The sequence below is a fragment of the Schistocerca nitens genome, chromosome 2 (assembly GCF_023898315.1).
Source record: "Schistocerca nitens isolate TAMUIC-IGC-003100 chromosome 2, iqSchNite1.1, whole genome shotgun sequence".
Classification (NCBI taxonomy): Eukaryota; Metazoa; Arthropoda; class Insecta; order Orthoptera; family Acrididae; genus Schistocerca; species Schistocerca nitens.
The window spans coordinates 1,184,362,073-1,184,381,095 of NC_064615.1; the positions used below are offsets into that span (position 1 = coordinate 1,184,362,073).

A 19,023-nucleotide genomic window follows, 5' to 3' on the forward strand; every position below is an offset into this window, starting at 1 on the left:
TGCCTCTTTAATATTCTCACCTAAGTAGTTGCGTATCCTGTGCTCTGTAGCTTGTAAATTGGTGTTCACTTTGTCGATAATGTCATTTTCCATTTGCTGAATAACTTTTCAAACTACATCATTGATTAATCTACATTCCTTCACTATTTTTCCGCTTCGGTGCTGGTTTTGTCCACAGTACCTGCTTCAGGTTTTGAAATTACATGAGATAAATTTTCACTAATTTTGTCTCTTTTCGTTTTGCACAGACTGATTCGATTTCAAGTGATGCTACTTTTAAAGTGATTTCATCAATAGTTATTGTTATATTTTTGTAATCCTTATGCAGTTTGTTCACTATGGTAGAAATGTTCTATACTGTGGAAGTTAACTGTGTTTGTGTAGCTTCCAAGTTTGTGTGTGTGTTTTTAATTGCTTGTATTTGTTGCTCTACTGTATCATTCTGCTCATGAAGAGTGTCTAATTTCTGTTTTATTTCTGTAATGTCATTGTTTACTTCAGAAAGTACATCTTGCTTTAGTTGTTTTCCCATGTATTTAAATTTTACAATAATTTCATCGTGAAAATTCTTAGTCAAATCACTGATCGGTTGTGTGACTGTATCATGAAAATCTTTTAAGACTTGTTTCTGCTCTTGTTTTATGTTGTTGATGTCTTGTGTGACTTGTGTTTTGTGACAAACTGTCAAATTTTGTATTTATGTCTGCATGCCAAATTGGTGTTATTGGTGTTTTTATTTTTTATTTCTGTGCTCAGGTTATCGAGTTTTTGAAGTATAGCGGCAAGTGCGCTGTTTTGGCTGCTATCTAATGTACTTTGGTTGTTAACAACTGTACTTAGTAAATTGAAATGTGTATTTCATATGATAGGTGACAGTAAAGTGTCGTCAAAAATCATGTTATCTTCACTTTCTATGTTTTCATGTTGCTCGCAGAGATACATGATGTAGTTCCATCTATTGTCATCAACGTATCATCAGAGTTAGAACTCTGTGAAAGCTCACTATCACTTGTTACTTTGGTTACATTCATCTTTGAACTACTTAATATGTCTAAGTGTGGAAGACGTGCCTCTGGTACTTCAGATGTTCTGTCTTGCAATTTTACACCATCTTGGCTCATTGCGTTTTCGCCATTGTCAGCAATAATGGAAACTGATTTTTGTGCCATTTTGCTTGAATATTAAAATTAAAATTTTGAAAAATAGAAAATTGAAATATATTATTTTTGTAAATTTAAGCATCTGGTTTACTAGTCGTCAAGTATTAAATATCTACTTTTATGATGCACAAAATGTTATGACACAAAAACTTCAAACTTTTCTCTAACTAATCATTACATAAAATTTCTGAAAAATTCATTACAATACATTTAGGAATGGAAATTGAGGAAAGGGATGTCTAATTACTATGCAGGAGATGCTACCAAGCATAGTCAAGCAAGCAGTTGCGTAACAGTCCTACCTTTGCTGTGATGGAACAAACAGCGTAGGCTATTTCCAAGATTTTCTGTAAATTCCGGTTTCATTTTTGATTCCCTTTTGAATTGGTTACTTTGTCCATAAGAATTTTTCGTTCTGATTATTTTGCTCCCAGTCGTGATGTTGGACATGAAAATTTGAAAATAATTAGTACATGCAAAAATCTCATACAATGGCATAAATAATTTTGAATAATTTACACAACAATGTCATGTCACGAGGTCGCCAGTTGCGATTGATATGGAGATATTTGATTTGACCCCATTCCGCACTTTCGCTTGCTACAAAAAGTGCGCACTTGCGGTCTATCTGATGACATATGCGGTTGCATAGAAAGTTTTCTAACAGACAGGGAGCATTATGTTGTCCTGAACGGGGTGACTTCAACAGAAACAAGCGTAACTTAAAGAAGTGCCCCAGGGCAGCGTAATAGGTTCTCTGCTTTTTACGATTTACATAAACGATCTGGTTGACTGGTATTGACAGTGGCCTTAGACTGTTTGTCGACGATGCTGTAGTGTACAGGAAAGTTGTATCACACGGAAGTTGTGAACAAATCAATGAGAATTTGCAGAAAATAAATGTGTGGTGTAATGACTGGCAGTTATCTCTCAATATTAGTAAGTGTAACGTAATGTGTATTACAAGGCGAAAATCCCCATTAATGTACGAGTACAAAATAAATGCCCAATGGAAGCGGTAACGTCCGTCAAGTATCTGGGTGTGACTATTCGAAATGATCTCAAATGGAATGATCAGGTTACACAAGTCACGGGTAAGACAAACTTTAGATTGCGGTTTATTGGTAGAATCCTGAAGTCCTTCAACAAAGGAAATAGCTTACGATTCATTAGGTCGTCCAGTCTTGGAGTAGTGTTCGTCTGTATGGGACCCTTACTAGTTGGGTCTGATTCAAGAGATTGAGGAGGTCAAAAGAAGAGCAGCAAGACTTGTGACTGGTACATTTAGCCATCGTGAGAGCGTTACAAATCTCACAGAAAGTTTGAAGTGGGACACACTTACAGATAGATGGCGTGCTAAACAGAAGGGGCTGCTCACTAAATTCCGAAATACAATCTTCACCGAGGATGTAGAGCATATATTATTGACGCCAATTTTCAAATTGTGCAATGATCATGATTCAAAGATAAGGGAAATAAGAGATCGTACTGAGGTGTTCAGACAGTCGTTTATCTGTTGCGCGATCCACAAGTGGAACAGAGGGGGGAAATATGACTTTGGTGCGAATTGTGCCCTCCACCACACACCACTTGGTGGCTGGCGGAGTGTAGATGTAAATGTAGATGTAGAATCTGGTATCCTTGGTTATATTTGTCTTTTCCTGCTATAAATTTTTCTCTTTCTTGACCATGTGTATGATATTAATTCTTAATTGGACTTCCTCTTCTGATGCAGGCAGCTATGTTGACATGACGGGATAATGCGCGGAAGAAAACAAACTTTTGTGGTTTTGCACAAAAACGAACTCTCAGACTTCATATTTTCATAGGATTATTGTTCAGACAACACATTGTATCACAAGAAATACGCCTTCTTGTCACGAGAACTAAAGACAGAGTCTGTGTAATAATTGACAAAAAAAATAAAAAATAAAAAAAAATAAAAAAAAAATAAATATAAAAAAATAATAATCATTTTAATAATTTTAATGGAGTTTTTATCATTTGTCATTCGCCTTCTGGCATAGCAAATTACATCTTTTCTGGCACTTACAGCGTCCGCACTAATGATTATTATCATTGGTTTTTATATTTTTGTCATAGATTTTTGGGCTTTTACTTATGTACCTATACAGTATCCTACCCTATTAGAGGCCAAACCTCTTGTGAATACAGTCACGTCATATACCAGCTCTGCTGCAATAATTTAACAGCTTTTTACATCGGTATGACTAACAACCAGCTATCCACCACCAGACTTTGGCCAAGAGCAAAATGGACCAATCTGTGACGCAACGTGCAGATGAACATAACGCGTTTTATTTCAATAGCTGCATCTTGACCCACACCACCTGGATCCTCCCCTCCACTGCCAGCTTTTCAGAACTGTGCAGATGGGAGTTGTCCTTACTACAAATTCTCCACTCCCAAAATTACCCCAGCATCAACACATGATAACCTATCATCTCCACAGCCTCCACCCAATATTTTCCCCTCCTCTCCTCGACCTCCTCACCTTCCTTGTTGCCCCCCCCCCTCCCCCTGGCAGCCTCATCCTGTCCTGCAGACAGTGCTCTTCCTTCCCCACCTGTACCCTTCTCTCCCTTCCCCTTCCCTGGTCCATTCTGGACTGCTGCTCTCAGTCTACATGACACACTTCAGCATGGCCACATTGGTCAGTGATAGTGATCACGTGTGGTATGCCTGCTCATGTGAACGGGTGTGTGTTTTCCTTTCTTTCCTGAAGGAAGCTTTGCCTGAAAGTTCATTGTGTAACAGGTCTGTCACCTCGACTGTCGGCAGCACATTGTGTAGGCTTTACCGTGAGTAGCAATCTATCTTTTTCGTAACATTGTTCATATTCCAACTTGGACTTTCCATTGTTTGATAGTCCTGTTCAGTCATACGTTACCAAACTGCAAGAATTCTGTGAAAAGTAATTAACATTGTAAACAACCAGGTGATCAATATGTGTGTCTGTTCAAACGTAAATGTTCCGTGACTGAAACTGAAACATAGATGATGCTGCCTTTGTTATTTTAATTTATTACCAGTATCTATTTATTCACTTGTTCAATTACAGAGAAGAAGACATCATATGCACTCATAGATCAGTGATACTTACATACAGTTACTATGAAGTATTGTCGTAAATTCTCTTATGAAATCAAATCATTTAACTTTGTTTGTGCTTTATATTCTGTCAAATAGTCTCCAGTTGAGTAGAAAAGAAATTACTGTATTTACTCGAATCCAAGCCGCACTTGAATCCAAGCCACACCTGAATAATGAGACTCGATATCGAGGGAAAAAAAATTTCCCGTATCTAAGCTGCACTTGAAATTTGAGACTCAAAATTTGAGGGGAGAGAAAAGTTTTAGACCACATCTCCAAGTCAAAACAAAGTTGGTCCATTGTAACATGAGACACAATTGAGGTCGAATGGATGAAGATAAAGCTACAGTAGTTTGGTTCGAGTAGTAATCTTAACTGTTAAGCTTTACCAAGTAGCTATTGCTATGTGTCAGGCACTCTGTCTGTATTGATACGGGTTCCCTTCCTTTTTCAGGTGCTTCGTCTGGTTTGAATCGATTGCTTATTTTGCTTTGATCTGATAAGTGCCATTCTCTTTGTTATAGGTGTTTGTGTCACTCTAAGCTGAAAATGAATTATTGTATTGTGTCATGCATTTTTTGTAGCATTCTGATAATGAGTGTTTACGACCTGTCGCCGCTCGCGACATGGCTTGCTTTTGTGTGCACTACCACTGCTTACTGTTAAAAAGGAGAGGAATGGTCTCATTAGCAAAACAATGGCAAGAGACTGCTATTGAGACTGTGTATGATAGATGATGTTCTGAATGAGAGTTTAGCGAAAACTTTTCTCCATTTGAAAATCTTTGCAGACGCATCTTTAGTACAGTACATTCTGCACAGAAATTAGATTCATTGTAGATTTAAAAATCTAGTCAGTTGCTGTGCTTCATTTCTGACTGTATCACTATTGAGCATAAGAATAATATGAATATAAACATGACATGATATGTATATTCTTCGGTGCTTGCTGTTGTCTCATTCTAGTTTCCTAATTTATTGGGCAGACAGGATTTAAATAAGATAGCAGCAAACACGAAAGAATACATGTCATCATGTTTACATTCTTCTACCTTTTCTTTTAATTTATTTACTGATGCAGATGGTTTTGGCACCAGTATTTATCTTTGTGCCTACAAAGCATGCCTGTGTAGTGGTGCATATATTCGAAGGCAGATGTTAGTTATGGCGGTGCCTACCAACATTTTTCAGAACTTCCGCTTACTTTGCACTCGATTCTAACCTGCAAGCGGTTTTTTGGATTACAAAAACCGGAAAAAAAGTGTGGCTTAGATTTGAGTAAATATGGTAACTTTCTTATGTAGAGGAACCACTCTGTCTAACATTACATATTTGAACTAGCAATGCTAATTACCCTCTAACTGTAAGTAGTAACTTATTGTGTGATGATAGTAAATAATTGGTAATACTGTATGTATACATATTAAAACATCATTTGGAATACATTAGAGGTTGTTTTACTACACCTGAACATTGTTACTGTTCTTTTTACTGTGGATGCTGAGTATTGGACTAGGTATACCACCAAGTGTTAACTCTTGTTCCTTTTGGCCTGTAATTATATTCCAGGCACAGACATAACCGCTCTGATCACCAGTGAATATATGGTACTCAGACATGCATAAATCACCAACTTCACTGAAAATTATGAGAATTTTCCATATGAAATACAAACAAAAAATAAAAGAAAAAGATCTTCTGATAAACAGAGTACTACAATTGTACTGAGCAGATCTATGGTGAGGATAACATGTAGGCCAGTATAGATGACTGAGCTTTAATATTTATTTATAAATAAATCAATAATGTTTGTGGAAAATCTGATATAAAATAACAAATTCATATTCTTTCTAAAGAGTATCACAGGTACTACAGAACAAAATACCTGGCATTCTTCATTTCAATGAGGCACTGAGATTTTGGCTCTTTGCTATTCCATAAACGAACTGCACCATCAGATCCACCACTTACTAAAATGGGATACTTCACAACCAGAACATTCACACAATCAGTATGAGCTCTGACACTCTGTAAAAGAGAAGTAAGTGATAGAAATAACCGAGATACACATTTAAAATTGCTGATGTTAGCAAAACAGAAAATGTGCATATGTAATTCATGAGTTGGTAATATTTGTCAAAGTACTGTGGATACTATGTCATTCTTTGAATGGTTGTTGTTGTTGTTGTGGTCTTCAGTCCTGAGACTGGTTTGATGCAGCTCTCCATGCTACTCTATCCTGTGCAAGCTTCTTCATCTCCCAGTACCTACTGCAACATACATCCTTCTGAATCTGCTTAGTGTATTGATCTCTTGGTCTCCCTCTACGATTTTTACCCTCCACGCTGCCCTCCAATGCTAAATTTGTGATCCCTTGATGCCTCAAAACATGTCCTACCAACCGAATCCCTTCTTCTAGTCAAGTTGTGCCACAAACTTCTCTTCTCGCCAATCCTATTCAATACCTCCTGTCCATCAGACAGAGACCGGCAAACACAACTCACGTGCACATGACCACAGTCTCTGGCTGTCGAGGGCAAAAGGGCAGCCTACCCTTAGCAGATCTCATGTATGTAAGTTGTGTTTGTGTGAGTGTATGTTGTCTAATTCTGATGAAGGCCTTTTTTTCCTGGAAGCTTTCTCTCTCTCTCTCTCTCTGCCTATGTGTGACACTACATCTCTGTTATATGGTGAGTAATACCTATCCTTTTCATAGCACTGTCATTATTCTATCATGGATTTTTCCATTGTTTTGTTTCAGTTAAAGCTTCTCCACTGAGAAGTCAATATATGCTTTCACAAACTCAATGCTAGTAGAACTAAACAATAAAAATTATCCTGCTGGCATTTTCTGTCGTCTTGTCAAAGCCTTTCTGTGTGTAGGTCATAAAATTCTGCTAGAGAAAGTGAAATGATATGGCATTAAAGGTCTTCGGTTTACATGGAAAGCATCATATCTTGACAATAAGAAACAGAGGACCACATTACCGAATGAAACCACAGGAATCAGATTAAATTCAGAGTGGTGAAACGTTAAATATGGTGTGCTGCAAGGTTTGGTTTTGGGCCACTCCTACATGAATGACTTGACTGGGATATTGGAGGATACTTGAAAAATGGTCATATTTGCTCATGACAGAACTATATTGATAAACAGACTAAACATATTCATACCACAGTCAGAGAGTACAATAATAGTGTGGGCTCACAACTGGTTCATGGTTCACAGTTTTACCTTAATTTTACAAAAATCCATATTATACCATTTGATAGAAATAAGAATGACTTACAGATATCAGTAGCAGAAATCAATGGCTACACATTGGATGAAACTCCTGTGCTTGAAGCTCTTGAGCATCCATAAAAAACAGGAGATGCCAGTATGTGGATAAGTTAACTGAAAAAAGTTCTGCCTGTTTTTCATTCACAAATATTCCTCACTGTGTTGACCTACAGATGGGACTGATAGCACACTTGCTCTTAGTTCTGTCCTAAGGCATAATATTCTAAGGCGTTGCAACTAAGATGAAAAAAGTATTTGTTGTTGTTGTGGTCTTCAGTCCTGAGACTGGTTTGATGCAGCTCTCCATGCTACTCTATCCTGTGCAAGCTTCTTCATCTCCCAGTACCTACTGCAACCTACATCCTTCTGAATCTGCTTAGTGTATTGATCTCTTGGTCTCCCTCTACGATTTTTACCCTCCACGCTGCCCTCCAATGCTAAATTTGTGACCCCTTGATGCCTCAAAACATGTCCTACCAACCGATCCCTTCTTCTAGTCAAGTTGTGCCACAAACTTCTCTTCTCCCCAATCCTATTCAATACCTCCTCATTAGTTACGTGATCTACCCACCTTATCTTCAGCATTCTTCTGTAGCACCACATTTCGAAAGCTTCTATTCTCTTCTTGTCCAAACTAGTTATCGTCCATGTTTCACTTCCATACATGGCTACACTCCATACAAATACTTTCAGAAACGACTTCCTGACACTTAAATCTATACTCGATGTTAACAAATTTCTCTTCTTCAGAAACGATTTCCTTGCCATTGCCAGTCTACGTTTTATATCCTCTCTACTTCGACCATCATCAGTTATTTTACTCCCTAAGTAAAGTATTTATTCTACAGAAATACTGAGTCAAGTTGATAACCTGACTAGGTTTTCTTACACTTACATGCCAACATATGTTCTCCCTAATGATATCCATGGTTAATAACAGGCATGAATATTGGATGAATTCATCAGTTCATAATCATAATGCTAGAAGCAGAAATAGTTTCCCTATGATCAATCCCTCCCAAGGGTTCAGCACTGAGTTTTGTATATCGATGAATAAGACAACTAGTCATAAATAGCGTACGCAAGTCTCTCAAAAACTGTCATATTTACTGAAGTCAAAAGTACCACTGATAACCAAACCAAACATATCCATACTAGGCTGAGCCATGATATTTATGGTTGGTTCCATTATTCACCAACAGTCATTAATGTCCATGGAGATCACAAGATCAGGCATGGGTAAAAATAACATATTCTGGTGCAAAAGTCTGTAACATATTGCCAGTGGACATCAGGCAGGAAGTTAGAAATCTGCAAATATTTAAAACCAAAGTAAAAGAATAACATCTCATTAACCACTCCTTATACAGTTTGTGATGTTGCGCTTACCTGTTATTTTGTTACACTTGGCTTTGAAAACTGTTGAAGTCTAGTATCTCATGGAACTGTAAGAATGTATTAAAAGACTAATGTCAGCTAGGAGATTTTTCAGTGACATAAACTGGAAATGAAATGAGTTTTAAAAGTGGTTCACTGTAATATGTTTACACTGTATTATTGTTGGTGGCAAGTTCCAGTTTCACACTTCACAGTATACACAGGTGAAAGCACATCTCCGTATTTGTAATGCCACAAGTAAAGGGAATCACACCACTACCAAGCAGTGTTGGAGATTTGATTAAAGTGAACAGTGGCAGAATAAATGATGACAGAAGTATGATTGTATCACTGCACCCTAAGGCATTTACCATAATGTTACCACGTAAGACATTTACCGTAATGTTACCACAATACAAAATGCTGTTCAGTAAACACAGTTTGTTGATCATTAACAATTTCAGATTAGATATCAATTAGTTCACATGAGGTTCATTAAATATACTCATAGATTACACATATCTCATCTTCTGAGCAGACTATGGGTATGTATTATTTGTCACAGTACGTTTCGTGTGACACAATATAGCAACAGTCAGATGTAGAACGTCACATGATCTGGCATATGTATATTACCTGTGCATTGGCTGACCACAAACTAGCAAATTTGGCAGGGTGGTGGCTATAGAAAGACAGGCATAAGAACATGAATTCTGAAATTATATAATGCTTTGAAATTCTATTATTGATCAGTTTATGAAAGATATTATTGCATATGTGCAATAACATAGAACTGTCTAGGGAACTGACCAGTCTTTCAAATTCAATGAAAGTTACTGTGGTTGATTATAAATTTCTTGATATGATTGGGCATGGTGCTGTGGAACTGTATGCATGCAATGGGTTAAGTTCATCAAATCAGTACTTAACACAGTGCTTTTTGTTCCAGAACTGAAATTCAGTCAACTAGAAACTATGTTGGTCAAAGGTACACATTTAGAGCCAAACAATAAACAATGTGAATTCTTGAACAGTAAAGGTGAAGTTCGCACAGTATCCAAATGTGTCATTCTCTAAATGGAACATAATTAGAATTATCAATAGTTACTTTGACGTGTTCAGATAAAATGCGCTCTGTGGTTGACAGAGATGACATTAGTAACTTTTAATTCTTGAATATTGATAGTGTTCAGTAAATTTGTCTGGTCATGCTGAAAAGTTGATTGTTCTGCATTAAAAAATTTGCTATCAGAGTGTTACACATGAGGGAGTTATTGTTGAGTAAAGGTGTGGAATTCAGGGATGACTTTGTGACTTATGAAGAGCTTTTGTCAGGTAATCAACATCACTTGCCTTTCCCTGTCAGTTCATCAAGACCTAATCCTTTGTTTGAACTGGTTTATGCAGCCATCTGCAGACCTATGGAGATGCACTCATGAGTAAGATATTTTTTGCTTTTAAAGGATTTACTTAGGTTATTGCAAAGTATTCTTAATTAAACAAAAAGGTAAGATAAAGGTTTGATCAAGAACTTTATTGCAAGAGCTGAGGGAGAAACTAGTCCAGAAATTAAAATTCTAAAGAGGGATAATGGACTGGAGTTCATAAATACTGATTTAGGTACTTTTTTGAGTGAAAACAGCATATCCATTAAACAAGAACTGCATACACACCACAGCAGAATGGAAGAACTGAATGAGAAATACACACATTGATTGAAGAGGTATATTTAATGATTTCAGGTATAACCAAACATTTCTGTACTGAAGCAGTTAACACAGTGGCTTATGTTGTAAATCAAACAGGTACAACTCTTGTCAGAACTAAAATTCCTTTTGAATCATTTTATGGTAGAGAATTACTCTTAGAAGATTTGAAAATAGTTGGGATTCATGTGTCTGTTCCCAAAAACAAATTAGGATAATTTATGGGTTATGATAATAATCTGAAGGGGTACATAATGCTTATACCTTTCACAAAGAAAGTTGACAATACGAGAGAAGGAAAGTTGCCACTCACCATATAGCGGAGATGCTGAGCCGCGATAGGCACAATAAAGATTCACAGTCATCGCTTTTGGTGATTAAGGTCTTTGTCAGCAGTAGACACACATACACACACACACACACACACACACACACACACACACAAACACACACACACACACACACACACACACATGCAAGCGCAACTTGCACACATGTCTGCAGTCTCAGAGAGCTGAAACTACACTGCGAGTAGCAGCACCAGTGGATGTTGGGAGTGGCGACTGGGTGGGGGTAGGAGGAGGCTGGGGCTGGGAGGGGGAGGAATAGTGGGAGTGGCAGACAGTCAAGTGTTGCAGTTTAGATGGAGGGCAGGAGAGAAGGTGCAGAGGGGGGAGGGGGTAAGTAGCGGAAAAGAGAAATAAAAATAAAAGAAATTAAAAGACTGGGTATGGCAGTGAAATGACGGCTGTGTAGTGCTGGAATGGGAACAGGGAGGGGGCTGGATGGGTGGGGACAGTGACCAATGAAGGTTGAGGCCAGGAGGGTTACGGGAATATAGGATGTACCGCAGGGAAAATTCCCACCTGCACAATTCAGAAAAGCTGGTGTTGGTGGGAAGGATCCATATGTCACAGACTGTGAAGCAGTCATTGAGATGAGGGGTATCATGTTTGGCAGCGTGTTCAGATACAGCACGGTCCACTTGTTTTTGGGCCAGTTTGTCGGTGGCCGTTCATGTGGACAGACAGTTTGTCGGTTTCATGCCTACGTAGAATGCAGCACAGTGGTTGCACCTTAGCTTGTAGATCACATGACTGGTTTCACAGGGAGCCCTGCCTTTGATGTGATGGGTAATGTTAGTGACCGGACTGGAGTAGGTGGTGGTAGGAGGATGTATGAGACAGGTCTTGCATCTAGGTCTATTACAGGGTGTGTGAGTGTGTGAGTGTGCGCGCATGCGTGCGCTTGTATGTGTGACTACTGCTGACAAAGGCCTTAATGGCCGAAAGCTATGATTGTGTGCATCTTTTTATTGTGCCTATCGCGGCTCAGCGTCTCCGCTATATGGTGAGTAGCAACTTTCCTTCTCTCGTACTGTTACATTCCATCCTGGATTTTCCATTGTTTGACAAAGAAAATTGAGGTACATTGAAATTTTAATTCCACACAGTAATAAATGATTTAGAATTTGTGAGGTCTGATTTTGAGTTGTGGGTTTCTCCTCCTAATGTAATGATGATAAACACAGAAAACCAACAGAATATGTCAAAACACTCATTTATTGATACCAACATACCAACACACCAAGTAAACAGCAGAACACAACTTGTTGAGTCATGGAACTTAGCCTCACAAGTCCAAAAGTTTACTTTCCTGGAGTGATAGTCACAACAGAGCCTCTGCCCCCCACCCCCAACCTACTCACCCCACACAGTAGTGTATAGCACTGGTGAGAAGGGTGCATCGATGTGTGTGACAGAGTGTTGATTAGGCACGTGTGGTGATCTTCTTGTACAAGTGAGATTGGGCATTTAGGAATCTCGTCCGGCTGTGGTGAGGTAGGTCCTTGGGGGAGGTGGACCATTGCTTGACGTGCTGTGAAAGGCAGGAGTACTGCTAGCAGAGATGATCTAGTATCTAAGCTAAGCTGGAGGTCGGAGGGGTTGGCGTGCGTGGAAAAATAGGCACGGCAGAGGATGTTCCTTCATCTTGTACCAGAGTAAGGAAAAGTACCGTGTTATGGAGATGGCCATCAGCTGACACTGTGGTTGAAATGTAGCCCTCATTGGTGTTGTGTGGCAGTTCAAAAGAATGAAGGAAGGTAATATGGTGGATTGATGAGTTCCGGAGAGAAGTTCAACACATCGACCGTAACACTACATTGTTGGTGTCTCTAGGAAGAGGAGAAGTTTTTGAACATTTCTGCATACTTGACTCATCCAATACTGGCAGGTGAATGTTCACACAGGTTGCACCCTGGCATGCCACTGATGAGGGAGGAGGATCATTATCACAAGGGAGAGAGACACTGTGCATATAGCCTTCATCAGTGGCCAGGAGGGAATGTGGTTGAGTGTTCAGGCTGGTTTAACCCTATTGAATGAAACTGTCTGTTGATCACAATTAAGGAGGATGTTGATGGTGTTATCATTCTGTGAGAGAATCTTGTCACAGTTCAAGTAGGGAGGCTGAAGAGCTGGCTGGACCATGTCATCCCATAAAAGCTCCGTCCACATTAAATCCGACAACCACCGACAATAACTGCATTTCCAAACGTGTCATCCCTACCAAACCAAAACATCCCTCCCATACAGCCTAGCCACCCAGGAACAGCACAAATCCAGTGACAAGAACTCCCTTGTCTAGTATGCTGAGGGTCTTACCAAAGCCTTCACAGACAGACATTACCCTCCATACCTATTCTGCAAACAGACCTCCCGTGCCATTTCCTGAGCGAGGTGGCGCACTGGACTCACATTCGGGAGGACGACGGTTCAATCCCGTCTCCAGCCGTCCCGATTTAGGTTTTCCGTGATTTCCCTATATCGTTTCGGGCAAATGCCGGGATGGTTCCTTTGAAAGGGCACGGCTGATTTCCTTCCCCATCCTTCCCTAACCCGAGCTTGTGCTCCATCTCTCGTGACCTCGTTGTCGATGAGACGTTAAACAACACTAACCTAACCTAACCGTGCCATTTCCGCTCACACCTCCGAGCCTCCCATCAGCCCCATGAACCAGCAGCAAAGGAATGCCTCCTTTGTTACCCAGTACCACCATGGACAGGAGCAGCTGAACCACATCCTCTATCAGCACTTTGATTACTTATTGTCATGCCCTGAAAGAAGAGATCCTTCCCACCCCTCTTAAAATGGTGTTATGTCCCCCATCCAATCCCCACCACATTCTAGTCCATGCCGATGCCACTCCCATTCCCAACCCCTCGTAACAGAGATCGTATCCCTGTGGAAGCTCCGTGCGCAAGACCTGCCAATCCACCCACCCAGCACTTCCAATTCCAGTCCTGTCACAGGCTTAGCCTACCCCATCAGAGGTTTGTCCTCCCATAAAAGTCACCATGTGATATACCAGCTTGTAGTGCCTCGAGAAATTCAGAGTAAATTCTAGAGACACTCGTATTTCCACCGCCTCAAACATACATTATTTTAGAAATTAGTGTGGTAAAGTAGAACTATGTCTACTGCGCCACCATTATGTGTGTACAGGATGAGCGTGTATTGGATGGACGATTGGTGCGAGCAGGTAGTCACCGAGCCTGCCTAAGAAGTTACACGTCCCGCCCATGGAGTAAACGCATCGTACACTGTGAGATATAAAACATTATTGGTGTGAACATTTGAAAGTTGTTGAAAGAAAAGAAGAGACTTTTATTCATTCATTCTCTCATTTTACTGCCATAAAGTCAGGACAGTTGTCTTATGAAACTTGGAGAGATTTATAGACTGTATGTATAGATAGATGCTGGTAATAGCTTCTGTCGGACCGGAAGGTGTCAAGCTTACGGGAAATGTTTAGTGTATGAAAACTGTTATGTGTTATGAAATATAGCGAGATTGAATTCAAAGTAGTCTTGAGTGTCTCAAGTTATTTAAAAGTATTGAAAATTCCTCCAGAGTAGCATCTATTCTTCAGAGAAGAAGCTGGGCAAAATTCGCAGCTGACTATCCTGAAAGAAGATCGGTGGAGTAACTCCAAGTAAGTTCGACAGCCAAGGGGGAGTGAAAGATTTGCACATCAGTACTCCACTGCCACCCTTAATCACCGGAAACTGTCAGAACGTGGCGATCAACGTAAGCAGGACACCAAAAGGACGAATTTTTTTGAAGAAAATTGAGATAAGTTGAGAGTTGCCATAGCAACACATAATAACGAGATGAAGAAATCGGTCTGCAAGACCCGATCAAGAAGATTTTATTGTGGGGAGGAAACAATCCTCACACACGCAGTAACCAGCTGAATTTGACACAGTAATCAACCGACGCCGATGCAGTAACCAGTCGATGCAGTCGTAGTAACATGCCATCGTTGCTGCTAGCTGTTTGAGGTGCTGACTTTGCGCCTGCCAACGCCGTGACCAACGTGTTTCACTGCCAGCGCCCCTGTGGTTCACTGGTGCTGTTTCCACACCTCACCAATGTGCAGCCTACATTTCTATGCTGGGTGAGCTCAAGATGATAACCTTTTGAATGTAAACTAGGGCGGTCATTATTTGCAGAGGTAATTTTTTTAAATGATCACGAGATCACGAAAGGTTATGACTGTGGGAAGGAACAACAACCTACAGAAACTACAGGACCTGCCATGGCCATGAAGGTGAACAAAGACATGCCAGATTTGTCTGAAGTAATAAATTTAATCATAGCTCACAGTATTCAGTTAAATGCTATAAATGCTCAGAATGCTTTGTTAAATGAAAAACTAGAAGCACAAGGTGAAGCTTTTGAAAAACTAGAAGCACAGGGTGAAGCTTTAAATTCTAAATTTGAGGTTTTAAATGATTAAGTGGAAAATTTACAAGTAGATTTAAAGAACGAATTAAGTAATTCTTTAACATTAAACTGGGCGACCTCCCTGAGTAAGTAGCCTTACATCGCGTGGGGTATTCATGGTGTGTGTCTGTTGATCCCCAAATCTCGTGGGACCAATATGGACACAGTTAAAGAAAAAGTAGGCAATCTGAGACCTCAGATATCCAAACATGAGGGGCAGTACTGATGGAAGGCATTCCCACTACTGAATCAGGGTCTAGACCTGAACCAGAAGTGGGAACTGTAACTGAGAAGCTAGACCAGATTAAGATCAAAGTCTTGTCTGGGGCCTAGAGGAGGAAACTACTCAGGGAACAGAGGAAAAAGGAAGGGAAAGAATGGCTTTCTAAAGACAAGTGGAAGGAATTAAAGGGACTTGAACCAAAGACCCCCAGGAAGAAACTGTCTCATGTTGAAGGGGATAAGCAGAACCCCACTACGTCAAAGACATGTAGCAAGCGGATAAGGGAGGACTCAGAGACTCCCTCCTCCCTGGATAAGTGAGTCCATAAAAAACTGAGGCAAAAAATAGGGAAACAGACCTATAGTACTGCAGTCTCGGTTTTTAGGGTGGCAGTTATCCAGGAAGACTATCCACTAGTGGCCATCACCTCGCAGCAGAAGGAATTGGTACAGATGGCCCTGTTGGAATAGATTGAGGGGGACACTGGCCCAGGACCCAACTTCAGGAGGGTCTATATAGAGCATGGTGCCCTCATTTTTATCTGTGAGGGGGTGCACACGGTGGGATGGCTTATGGGCAAGGTGCCCATGATATCCCCGTGGGAAGATGCGAAGCTGCTGGTTAAGATGGCAGTGGAGCTTCTTAAGACCGCAAAAATATCGATATGGGTACCAAAGATCTTTAAGGACATTTCTCCTAAGTCACTGTGCAGGAAAATAGGGGCCAAGAACCCAAAAGTCTCAACAGAAGATTGGAGAGCGATCAACCAGAAGGTTGCACAAGAAGAACGAACCCTGGTAATGGAGGTCAGAGAGAAGTCCCTGGAGGTGATGTGGGAGTAGGAGCTGAAACTTTTTTTTAGGGTTCTCGCAGGTCACTGTCAGGGTTCTCAAAGACCTCAAAGATGGCAACAAGATAGAGACTGGAGATGCTGCAGATTAATCTGCAGCACAGTAATGGGGCCTCTGCTGCCCTGAGTCGCTGCCTTGGGAGGCAGGAAGTGGATGTGGCCCTGATACAAGAACCCTATTTAAATAAAGGGGATGTATTGGGCCTCAGTGGTACTGGAGGTAAGCTGATCTATGCTAGAAATCTAAGAAGTTCCAGAACATGCATCTATGTAAGAAATTGAATTTCTTTCATGCCCATGATGGATTTCGCTCTAGGGATATAGTGACCATTAAAATGCAGCAATGTGAGGAAGGTATCACGAGGGGAATTGTATTGGCCTCAGCATACCTTCCTTACGAAGACACCTCTCCTCCTCCCTTGGAGGTGAGGAGACTGTTAGAGAATTGCCATAGGCAAGGTGACCAACTGCTGGTGGGATGCTGAGGAGCAGCAAGGACACCAACAGTAGAGGTGAGTACCTTCTTTCATTCCTTTTAGCTAACAACTTACACATCCTGAATAGGGGCAATGAACCCACATTCAGGAACAGCAGAGGGGAAGAAGTAATTGACATAACCTTTATTTCCATGATGATGGGCAGCTATCACAAACAATGACATGTGGTGTTGGAGCCATCCTCATCGGACCACATGTACATTACATTCAAGGTTGAAATGGGAATCAGACAAACCATGACCTATAGGAATCCCAGGAAAACAGACTGGGAGACATATAGCAGGGACCTTGACTTAGGCTTATCGGAAATTAAAACCTCGATAAGGAATCCAGTAGAATTGGAGGCAGTAGCAGATGCTGTTACCTCTGTCACAGTGACCTCATATCAGGACAACTGCACAATCACCAAGAAGTGCACAAATAGGATGTGCCTTGTTGGAATAACAACTTAGAAATGCAAAGAAAACAGGTACGGAGACTGTTTAATATTGCGAGAGGTAAAGGACAATGGGCTAAATATCGTGAGGCCCTTGTCAACTACAATCTTGCAATCAGACAAGCAAAGGAAGCATTCTGGAAGGCATTCTGTGAGAAAGTGGAGAGCATGGCTGCACAAGCCAGACTGCACAAGATTCTCACTAGAGTACCTACCAATCCAGGAGGTACGTTGAGGAAGGAGGATGGGAAATATACAAAGACAGCACATGAGACGCTGGAACTTCTCCTCAAAACTCACTTTTCTCAATATACTCTGCCGGACAACACAGTCCTGAATGTGATCCCAGAGAGACAACAGTTCTCAGGCACTCGAAGAGAGGACTGGGAATCACCAAGGCTTGTGTGAACTTTAATAAAATACAATGGGCAGTGGGAACATTACAACCATTCAAGTCACCTGGCCCAGATGGAATTTCTCTAACTCTCCTGCAACAGGCAGGAGAGAAGCTCATAAGAGTCCTGTGCAGGCTATTAAGGGCTAGCCTAGCAGTAGGAATCATTCCCAATGCTTGGAGGGCAGTGAAGGTTGTCTTCATTCCAAAGCCAGGGGAACTGATCATACCAAGGTTAAGGATATAAGAGCAATCGGCCAGTCCTCCTTCATTCTCAAAACATTGGAAAAACTGGTCAATGTATATGTTGGGGAGAGGAGGCTAAGTACGGCTCCTCTACATTCAAACCAGCACGCATATCAGCCAGGTAAATCGTGCGAGTCAGCTCTCCACCAGCTCATTGGGAAGGTGGAGAAAGCACTTCACTTCCAAGAAATAGCCCTCTGCATCTTCCTGGATATCGAGGGGGCCTTCAGTAACGCAGCCTTTGATTCCAAGATAAGGGCAGCAGAGGTGCATGACCTGGGGACCACTGTATGCAGGTGGACCAGGGCCACGCTAAGTGGAAGGAAGGTAGAGGCTACCATGACGAATGAAAAGATGGTAATTAACACCACTAGAGGCTGCCCACAAGGAGGAGTTTTGTTCCCTCTATTGTGGAATCTAGTGGTGAACGAACTCATTGTGGAATTCAGACAATGCTTCTGCCAAGGATACGCAGATGACCTTGTCATAGTAATACTTGGCAAATTTAGTGACACAGTTAGAAATATGGCACAAGGAAGCTTGGACATTGTGCAAAAAAGGTACATTAAACAGGATCTGAGGGTTAATCCTAAGATGACTGTTGTGGTGCCATTTACAAAGAGACATATTCAACACTCAAGTTGTAATCTAAAGCTCTTCGATGAAACTCTACCTGTGAAGGGGATAGTGAAATATCTAGGTGTAACCTTAGATGAAAAGCTAACATGGACCCCTAACAAAATGGCTGGTTCAAATGGCTCTGAGCACTATGGGACTCAACTGCTGAGGTCATTAGTCCCCTAGAACTTAGAACTAGTTAAACCTAACTAACCTAAGGACATCACAAACATCCATGCCCGAGGCAGGATTCGAACCTGCGACCGTAGCGGTCTTGCGGTTCCAGACTGCAGCGCCTTTAAGGACCCCTAACATTAAGTGTATCTGCTC

At 40.8% G+C, this 19,023-nt stretch overlaps 1 protein-coding gene across 1 annotated transcript in view; it reads right to left on the reverse strand.

Annotated features, from left to right (window-relative positions):
- Positions 1-19,023, reverse strand: part of LOC126237515 (F-box/WD repeat-containing protein 10-like) — a 679,603-nt gene that overhangs the window by 23,119 nt on the left and 637,461 nt on the right. Inside the window, exons 11-12 of the mRNA XM_049947683.1 lie at positions 6,159-6,301; positions 5,740-5,911 (exon numbers count right to left, since the gene is read on the reverse strand). Of these exons, the coding sequence (XP_049803640.1) occupies positions 5,740-5,911; positions 6,159-6,301 (315 nt within the window). The remainder of the gene's footprint in view (positions 1-5,739; positions 5,912-6,158; positions 6,302-19,023) is intronic.